The sequence below is a fragment of the Heliangelus exortis genome, chromosome 6 (genome assembly GCF_036169615.1).
Source record: "Heliangelus exortis chromosome 6, bHelExo1.hap1, whole genome shotgun sequence".
In the NCBI taxonomy this organism is placed as follows: Eukaryota; Metazoa; Chordata; class Aves; order Apodiformes; family Trochilidae; genus Heliangelus; species Heliangelus exortis.
In genome coordinates, this window is record NC_092427.1 from 22,412,328 (window position 1) to 22,422,973 (window position 10,646).

The 10,646-nt window shown below is 40.6% G+C and overlaps 1 protein-coding gene across 11 annotated transcripts in view; it reads right to left on the reverse strand.

Annotated features, from left to right (window-relative positions):
• Window positions 1–9,889, reverse strand: part of ABI2 (abl interactor 2) — a 61,676-nt gene extending 51,787 nt beyond the window's left edge. For 3 of the 11 annotated variants that reach the window (XM_071747161.1, XM_071747152.1, XM_071747162.1), the window contains exon 1: window positions 9,574–9,761. In XM_071747161.1, the coding sequence (XP_071603262.1) occupies window positions 9,574–9,690 (117 nt within the window). In that variant the 5' untranslated portion in view covers window positions 9,691–9,761. Of the gene's footprint in view, window positions 1–9,573 lie in introns of all 11 variants that reach the window. The other 8 variants (XM_071747159.1, XM_071747158.1, XM_071747154.1 and 5 more) reach the window with 4 other exon arrangements.
• Window positions 9,890–10,646: the final 757 nt, after the last annotated feature.

A 10,646-nucleotide genomic window follows, 5' to 3' on the forward strand; every position in this document is an offset into this window, starting at 1 on the left:
TTACAACTGTATATTTAGAAAGTTCTACGACGAAAGGAAAAAAAAAAAAGGGGGTTGGGGAGTGGGCTTTTCTCTATACCCTAATGAATACAAGTGCTGCACAACCAACTTTTTCATATAATAAGACAGGTTTAAATATCACCTCTCAACCTATCTAGGTATGGCAGTAAATAAAACTATACTGGAAAGGAAAGAAGAGTTTCACCATATGAATGATAGATTTTAAGACAAGAAAGGAACAGAGAAAGCAGGAATTGTGAAGCTGCTTTTTAGACAAGCAATTCTCTCCTTCACTTTACAGAATACCCTACCAACTACATAACCTCTGTTCCTCCACCTTTGTACACACAGTCAGTCAATCACTCATCATCTTCCAATCATCTTATTCAGCAGCTTGTCCCTAAAGCACAGGAAATAACACATAACACCCTCTTCCCCCCCACTCCCCGTACATTCAGCAGAAGAAAAAAACCAAAAAAACCACACAACCGCTCCTTTCACTCTGCTTGTAAACAAAAGCAGTACTTGACCTGATTTGTAAATTATGAGATCAGGAGATGAAAAGCATCACATAAGTACTGTGTCAATTAAAACTATAAGACTTAGGTAGAAGAAGCTGTCTGCTTATGTTGTGATTTGGTTTGCACAGAGGCAAGTTTAGAAAAAAACCAAAAAACCCCAAACAACACAGTTTGATAAACTAACACTGTACATATAGAAAAAACCCAAAACAATCTTCCCATTTCAATCACCACAGCTCCATTAAAATATAAGATCTCCATTAAAATATAATTTTCAGAATTTTGTCCTCTCAGAGAGGGAGTTTTGTTAAATATAGAATTTACCATGAAGTAACCCAAAGAAGCCTGAACACTAAGGTCAAATCAGTTAAAGAAATACTACAGCAGAGCTATAATTTTTCTAAAAAAAAAACCAAAAGATGTTTTGGTCCCCTTTCTCAGAAGTGTTTTGAAGCTGTACCCATATAGTAAGTCTGTGGGAGACCCCTAAACAAAACTTCAGATCTAAAATTGGTACTTTATCTCCAGAACACTTCTTCAAATGTTAAGACATCAAACTGCTTACAGAGAAAGCCAGATTCACAGAAACTCCTACTGTTGCCAGGATCATTACACAGCCTCAGAGCAGCACAAAAATGGAAGAAAACGCCGCTTGTTTTAGTATTTATCTTTAATGTTGTTTAATAATTCATTTTAAACTAAAAAGAAATAATTTCCTTAAGAATTATTTGTATTTTTAAAGTATCATATTGAAAATCAGATCAAGATTATACACTGAATATAAAAAAGCCATGCATGCTCATTATGAATTTAATAAAAGATGATACTTTGATACTTTGATACTTCAGCAAGGGCAAAGGAATCTCATTCTTCTATGGGAGGTTAACACAAGATGCAATTAAGAAAGTAGTAAGAAAATTTCATGAAAGGTAAAATACAAAGAAAATTTTAACCTTGTTCATTATAAGAAAATAAGGCAAAATCCTCTTCTCTTTATAGAACCTTTTAAGCATAGCCTTTCCAGATGAGATCTTGGTTACTGGCACTGTAATCACCACTTGCTCATTTCATGAAAAATTTCTTTTTTTTTAAATAGATGTATAAATGGTTAAATAATTTATACCTCAGAATTAATTATCCATCTGTTGATCAAGAGAGACAATAAGAGCCCGTTTCATAAAATTTGTAAACCTTACTTATAAAGGTCTTAATATGCTACAAATATGCTATCAATCTACAATTAGTATCTGTGTACTTTACCCAAAAAAGGTGGAATACCAGTGTACATAATTCATACTCTTCACATTATTTGCTTATTTTTATACTTTTTTAAATTCTCTGCCAAAAATAACAGATCTCTTTTTCAAGGCATTTTTCAGTCTCTCTGACATCTGTCATCCAACTCACTCTCCTATTTTGCTGCTAGCAGTATGTGGGATAAGTGTTTGGCTTTTTTGTTTTCCTTAACTATTTATCCTATAAATTTAAAAAATAAAAGTAAAGTAAGTAGTAAAAATTACTTCAAACTTCCCATAACAGCATGGTATCTTCAGCATTCCATGACAGAAGAGGTTTTCTCCTTTTGGCTAAATACTTGGTGTCACCCCACACACACACTCAAGACAGATGTTCGCTGTTCACTGATGAACACTGCATGTTCACTGATTCCAGACTGCCATTTAATTTGGGGTATTTAAACATATTTACATTCCCCACAAGTTGCAGAAGACCTATGTTTTTTACCCAATATAAAAGTAGGTAGACAACCAACTTTTGCAGTCTGCAGCAAACATTCTGCCTTACTTAAAGCTATAGACAAGCTCTACTTCTTATGCCAACTTACAAAATTACCACCTAATTAAAATATTAGAATCAATTACAAACTTTGCAATATCCAACACCTCTCTAACTCAGTTTTAAAGGACACTCTTTAAAATAAGTTTGAGAATTTGCTATGAATATTGCAATGAATAAACACATGCCATTAAATAATATTTATTAAAGCAAGACAAATGATTATGCTTTAAATTCATACTAGAATACTTGGTAATAAATTATTTTCTTTGTTAAACAGACCAAAATTCACTTTGAAAAGAGATCAGACTCAAAAATATTATTTCAGCTATGTTTATATATCCTTGTCTGCTAAGTAGCAGTACTAAGAACAGATTTTGATTTTTCTGAGACAGACTATACAGAGAGACAAGAACTACTTTCAAAAGTCACATATTACCAAAGATCTGCCATAATCCTTTCATATTTAACCTGTTGTCCTCTCAGTTTTCACTGCAATGTTTCACAGAAACATTTTCCCCACTCTCCCTCAGTCCCAAATGGCAGCATTGCTCCTGTGCAAAAGCTTGAACTTTGATGCCCAGTATCTTCTTGCCTTGCAATAGACAATGTAACAGCTCAAAGCCCTCAGCACGGATGGTAGATTTGAGAGAGCAACCTGTTTGTTCACCCAGGAACCAAAAAATTAAGATTTCTTATTGAAACAGGCACAACTCATTTGCAAGACTATATTAATTCCTTACCTTAAAGAAAAAAATGTCAACCTAACCTGTGAGAACCCTGAAAAGAAGAAATAAGCCTAGTCAGTACCCAGTGATTACATGCTTTAATCCTAAATTCAGTAGCCAGTGATTACACGCTTTATCTGATGATGTGCAGATTTGCTTCGTAACATAGGAGTAACCCAGTGACTACAAGGCCCAGATAAAAGGTATCCAACAAAATTTACAGAACTTACATTTCTAAGGAAGAGGTTAATTTCAGGTGCACAATTCAGTTTGAAAACATAGTATTTGAAAACAAAATCCAAGAAAAATGGACCGGCAGACTCTAGACATAGAGTACTGAAAAGCTGCCGTACACAGTACTTAATGTTGTTTTCACTAAAAGGTTCTGCTGAACGTATCAGAGTAAGATTTCACTTACTTAAATCCCTGACTGGAGAAGCTCTTGTCTTACATGGTGCAACCATGGTGGTGCACCACTTCCTGCCTTAAAACCTACAGCACTAAGCCACAAAGATTAATGACTGCAAATGCAAGTAAAACATGAGCAACAGACAATAAATTGTAGAGAACTTAAGTGCAGGATGCAGAAGCTTGCTTCTCTGAATTACAGTTCTTGATCAATACTATTTAAAAAAACACAATCTGAAAATAAATTATATAAGCAACAATTAGAAAGCCACTTCTAACTAACACTTAGGGTTACAACACTTACTTTGTATTAGCAACTTGCATAGTTACAAATTTTACTTTCACTCTTACACATACAGTATTACCAACAGCAACTCCCATTACCACTACTAAAATGGCTCAAGCTATTTCCATATCCAGATAAAATGAATCAGTCCAAGTCTTCCCAAACTCCACACTGAACACTATTAAATGCATTAAATTACTCTTCCTGGCAAAACACAGCCCACTTAATGAAAAGGAAAAATAGACAGGTTGAGTGATAGATACTATATCAACTTTGCCAGTTACACCAACTCACTTGAAAGGAAACCAGCAAGATTGTCAGCAAGATTATGCTGACTAAGCTTAGCAAAATAACAATAAACTCACTGTAAAGCTTGAGTACAGAGGGAGGTGAAATAGTAATTTGTGCAACCATGTATCATAGATGCAATTCCAATGGGCATATAGAGTGACTGTACTATTCCTATAGAATTTTACTTACGAAAATTAGAACCAAAGACAAACAAATAACATTTTTTTTTCTAGTTTTGTCATAAATATTGAATAGCACTGGTGTCAGTTCAGAAGATCATTTTATATATAAGTCCTGATAATGCAAGGGAGACTATCTCCTTCAAGTAACAGTATCTGCCAACCACCCTTTATATTTTCAGGTCCTTAAAGCTTAAGAACTTGGAGATACAGCAAGGAAAAGATAAGGAGGAAAAGAAAAAATAAAGAACCAAAAACACCACTAGTTTTATTACTAATTTCTCTACAGTAGCCTGTCAGTAATGCTGCTGGCATAAAACAGTAAAAAACACTACAGAGCAGATGTGAGAGAGAGGAGTGAGAAATACATGAGAGAAAAAAAATTCTGCTAACACCAAAGTGAGAGAAGGAGGAGGGGGAGAAGGTGTCCTCAGGCACTGGAGCAGAGATTCCACTGCAGGTCACAGAGAAGACGACAGTGACATAATTGGTCACCCTGCAGTCACCATGCACACTTCCACACTGCAGCCCATGGAGGACCCCGTGCTGCTGCAGGTGGACTGCCAGGAGATGCAACCTATGGAGGGAAGTCCCTGCAGGAGCAAGTTTTCCAGCAGGAAATACAGCCTATGGAATACCCACACTGGAGCAGTCAGTTCCTGCAGGTCTGTATCCTATTGGAAAGGACCTGGATTGGAGTAGTTCTTGGAAGAACTGCAGCCTATAGGAAGGATCTATGTTGGAGCAGTGGTGAGGACTGTACTCTGTGGGAGAGATGTTGTGCTGGAGCAGGGGAAGAGTGTGAGGAGCAATGAGGGGCAGAGGCAAAGCATCATGAACTGACCACCAACTCCTGTCTTCCTGCACCACTTGGGAGGAAGAGGCAGAAGAGCTGAGAATCATGGAAGTAAATTGAGCCTAGGAAGAAAGGAGGGGTGGGAGGAAGGTGGGCTTAGTTTTGGTTTAGTTTCTCACTATCCTACTCAATTTATAGTTGGCAATAAACTAAATCAGTATTCCCCAAGTCAAGTCTGTTTCACCCATGATGGTAATCAATGAGCAATCTTCCTGTCCTTATCTCAACCCATGAGCTTTTTTTCTTACTTTCTCCAGTTGTTCTGAGAGTCACTTGCTGGGCACCTGGCAGACTGTCAAGGTTAATCCACAACAGCGTATTACTTCAATTTTTAAATCACATTATTTTTATGAAGTCCTACTATAGGTTGGTATTCATTGCACTTGGCTGGAAGATACAGCATGTAGTCCATATGGGCATATAGTCCACTACTGACATTTCACTAAATTCCTAGTATTTTTAAAGAGTTTCAATTTGTCAGCATCTTCCTCAAGACTAATATTCGCTAGAGCTAATCAATATCCACTTTTGTGCCTGCAGAACACACATTCCATCAATGCTAAACTTCATCACATCTTCACCAAAGCTGGCTTGTAAAAGAACCAAGTTTAAGGATCAGAGAGATAGGAAGCAAAAGCATAATAAACTTGAAAAACTAAAAAATACAGAGCCTTTTAGAATATGGAAAACACAGCAGACAAGAATCCTACACTACTTCTGAAAGCTGAGCAGGGGACAAAGGATTGGCTTTGCACTCAATTCTGCAGGCTAATTTTGGTGGCAGGACTTCCTCCCATCCCAAACCTGCTCCTGATAGATACTTACTGGCTGAAATACCTCATTTATGTTAATTTTTTCTGACTCTTTCAACAGAGTTAGCAGACACAAGCATTCAGCTACTCTAGAAAGCTCCATGCACTGCATAAAATTAAAAGGTGATTTTTTAAAAGTTAGATGATTACAGATTATTCCAGAATAGACTTAGATAGGACAGGCTCACATAAACTGAACAGGCCAAGAGAGCATTGGAGTTTATGTAATACACCAGTAAAACTTTGTAAATGTGGCACACTTTCCAGTATAACTATTCTCTGCTTTTTATGAAAGACCCACACAAAACAATGGAGACTGCAAATATGTTATTTGATAAGAACATATACATCATATAACCAAATTTCATTGAATTACTGTTGTACAGTTCAGACTGAGATTGAACTAAGTCACAGCGACACAGCACTAGTACATAAAGATTTGAACAAACAGTATAACATTTAACCTGTGATGGGCATTGTGTCAGATACCATGAAAACATCTCCTTTAATAAAAATACATTTCTCCCTCTTATCTTTAAGAAGTATGACATAGAAAGAACTGTGTAATTACTCTATATTATGAGAGGAATGAGACCTCTAAGGCAATGAAAGTTATTTGATTTCTGTAGTAACTCAGGCAGTTTAAAGTGAGTAATTCATGGTTAGAACAGAATTATTTTATTATTATTAAAGTAGAATCATAATCACAGCAAATTTATCAAACTAAATGATGCAGTATGCAAGTTGAACTTATACTTTTTCTTCTATCAGTTTATTTTTCTATTTATTTCCCTACTTAAAGGAATAGTGTCTCTTGAAAAATACAGCACCTTACTAGGCAACTGATAAGCTGGAGGGCTGCAAGACTGACTTAGCCAGTGGAAAAATTTAAAAAGAACAACCATTACTGAAGATCAATGAATGAAATTTTTTTTTTGGCCAAACAGTAGTCTTTCAACTTTTGTTGCTGCAGGTCCATTTATTGCCATATTTCCTGCCATTTTCCACAAAATTTTAAGCTGATCTGCTGTGATACTGTATCACAGATTCAAGGGAGGAGTAAGAATATTTATGTAACATTCCCTGTTGTGAATAAAACAGAGGTCACTAAGTATCAATGATAATTTGGATAAACACTGACAAAAATTTTAAAAAACAGATTATTAGTTTCCTAAGCATAAGCCAAATGAGTTGCAATCACCACAATGCTACTACTAGGAACCAGCAATTTCCACATGGAAGAGATTACATGTTTGATTATTTCAAAGCTGCTATGATGTTGCCTTTGGAGGAAAGACAAAAACACAATTCACTTAAGCACTGAACTTCAAATTCTCTATTAAACTGACCTGATGCCTCCACTGACTTTTGCAAAAGTTTTTATACTTGAAAATGAAACCACAAAGCACCAACTGGCACAAAAAGAAAAGGGAGCAGCTTCTCTACTGACATATCCAGGTCAATGTAATGCCTTCAAGGTCCCCACCACCACATTGCCTATCATTCTGCAGATCAAGCTCAGACCTCAGTCGTATTCTGAGCTTCCTCTAGGAGATCTCAAGAATAACCACAACATAACTTCCTGTCATAAAGGAAGCACTGATTATAGTAAAATTACTACATCTTTAATACATGACTTCCTGGATAATTACTCTTCCACATGCTTCCAAGCAATCACAAGCCAATCTTCACCACAAAATCCAAGGCTTCTGGTTTTGAATAATAATTTTTTTTTTGCAATAATAATTATTATTATAAGCAAAATCATCAATACCCAACTAACCAATAGTTATATCTATTTCAACTGTTGCAGAGAATAAAATTACAATTTTGTATACAGAATCTGCACAGGAGTTTATGGAGTTCTGGCACCATGAAGGTGGGATGAGTTCACTGACAGATCTGGTACTAGGACACTTCCAGCCAGAATCCCCTCATGTGGGACCTTTTCTCTACAATAACCCCACCCCATGGTCTCTCAGCCAATTCCAAAGGCTTTGGAATTTGGTGGCCTAGCCAATGTCCTCCGTTCTCCCCTTGTTTAAGATTTAAACATGTTCATGCTGTGACCCCCACTGCACATTGCAGCCAACACTCACAGCACATATTACTCTTTCCTTCTCACCTCCCTATTAAAGGTCTCTGTTGTCATGATGCTTGGACAAACTGCAAACACTCAGGGTATGGCTGTGTGGTGTCCAGAATCCACCAGGCTGACCAAGGGTGCCTCATTCTTTGCATTCACTCACCATCTCTCTGCATCCATCTCCTATTATGCTGGACTGCCCTTACAGACCATATGCTGGCTGGGGAAAGGGAAAAGACAAACTACAACTGCTTCTCCCTGTCTGGTTCTCCCTTCCAAGACTCAGCTCCTCTCCTCTGTTCCAGAAAAAAATCAGTTTCCCAGTTTCAAAAAAGGTAAATTTAAATGTATGTATGTCCGGCTGTGACTGCAGAAAAATGTTTATTTCTCTTAAATAAAGTAAGTCACACTGATTCAACATAGAGAAAGATTACATAATAAAATACATCTATATAATTTCACTGTACCTGACATATTTTGTAAATGACCCAAAAGACGTAAAGTCTTCTCTCTAAAGGACAGCTGGTCATTCAACAATTCAAAAGGTTCTTTTTTTGAGAGGGAGAGAATCCTTATTTTGGCCCTACAATCACAATCAAAATAAACTGATTCATTTTTGCTTCTCTTTCAGGTAAAAGAATAGAAAGAAAAAAAAGAAAATCCTAACACAAACCTGGCTTCAGAGCAGTCACTGCAAAAATCACATGCTGTGGTAATCACAGAATGTTTAAGTTGGTAGAGACCTCCAAGATCATCCAGTCCAACCTCTGACTAACACCACAGTCAACTACTAAACCGTGTCCTTAAGGACCTGGTCCAAATGCCTTTTAAATGCCTCCAGGGATGGTGACTCCACCACTCTCCTGAGCAGGATTTTTTTTTTTTCTACAGGCAGAACACAGAGGTGAGAAGGGTAATAATAATAATAAAAATAACAATAGTGTGCTTGATCTCTTTCTCCCCTTATCCTGCATCATCTCTAGATGATGCTTTCACCCTGTACCTATCACTTGGTAGCTGCCCAACCTACTAAATACCGCAGCCCTGCTCGCAAAAGGAAATACAATCCAGCAGGTATATTCCCATTAAAACATATGTATTTGGGCTCTATATTAACGAACACAAACACTGTATTGAGAGGAGTCGGATATCTCCTTGGTTTATCACATCATCTCAGTGCCGCCAGCAGAGGAAAGCGGAAGGTGGGAAAGGAATGAAGAGGCAGAGACACGATCCGAAATAAATATTCAAGACACTCGCGAAGTGGGAGGAATTCAATTTAGAAATCAATTAAATATTTAAATGTCTCGCCACGCCGGAATAGTTAATTCCAGAGGTGAAGCAGCTTTCCTCATCCCCAGGCTGCGGCAGCCTCCGCCACCCGCCTGTCACCGTCCCACCGCCAAGAGGACGGAGGCGGCACGACCCCTCCGCTCCCCTCCCTCTCCCGCCGACACCGGCACCCAAGGCCCCACCGCAAACGGCGGCGGAGAAGCGGAGCCTGCCCGGCCGGGGCTGCCCCATGGACACCCCCCCGCCGCCTCAGGGCCGGATACCGCGGGGCTGGGACGGCGGCCGTGGAGCTGGGCGCCCGCCGCCATGCCCGGCGCACCTGGATGTAGTTGGTCTCGCAGTACTCGGCCACTCGTTCCAGGTTCGTGTAGCTGTCGAACAGGGCCCGGCGCCCCCCCGGGATCTCCTCTTCCAGCAGCATCTGCAGCTCCGCCATCTTCACATCCTCTCACCCCGTCCGTCCGTCCGTCCGTCTTTCCGTCCTCCTCGCCCACCCCTCCACCCCTTACCCGCTCCGTGCGGGCACCGGACACCCCCACCCCAGGACGCTGCCCGCTGCCCGCCGCCCGGGCCCGGCCTTGCGCCGCGGGCAGGGAGCGCGCCAGAGCCCCACGGCGGCGGGAGCGGGGCGGGGCCGAACGACGCCTCCCGCGCATGCGGTTGCCGCCCCCCTGGCGCCCACTTCCGGCCCGGCAGAGCGCGGAGGAGGGGTGAGGAGGGGCGAGGAGGGGCGCGTATCACCCCTGAGCACCCTCTCACCTTGGGCATCCCATCCCCCCTGGGCACCCCCTCACTCTGGGCACCCTCTTCCCCCTGGGCACCTTCTCACCCTGAACCCCCTCTTCCCCCTTAGGCACCCCCTCCCGCCTGGGCACCCTCTCCCCCCTAGAGCAGGGAGTCGGGGAGGGGCCCTCCCGGCTCCTTCACCGTGAGCATGTCCTAAGGAAAGTCGCAGAAAGGAGCCACTCCTGCGGTTTTTTTAGTGCTGGTTTTTTTTGTTGGTGGTTTTGGTTTTTTGGTTTTTGCCGGCCGGGACGCGACCCCCGCAGCCTCGCCTCGGGGGTGGCAGCGAAGGTCGCACGGAGCATCTGCCCCGGGGGTGTCCCCAGGCATCCGCCGCTGCTCCGCGCTGTTTGTCCCAAAACCGAGCCACAAATAATAACGTGTTTTCCAATTAGGAAGTCTTGGATTATTTTTTTTTATTATTATTATTTTCCATCATTCTGTTTTAATTTGCTCAACGGCAGCTCGCTGACAGCGCTCTGTCTGGAGCATAGGTCTTTGCTACTGATATCCCTGGAAGCTTTGTCTTTGAACGCAAGGTATAAGCTGGGTCACATCCTCATGCTTTTAATGTGGCTGCTGCCCTGCGTTTCTGATCAGCAGAGGAAG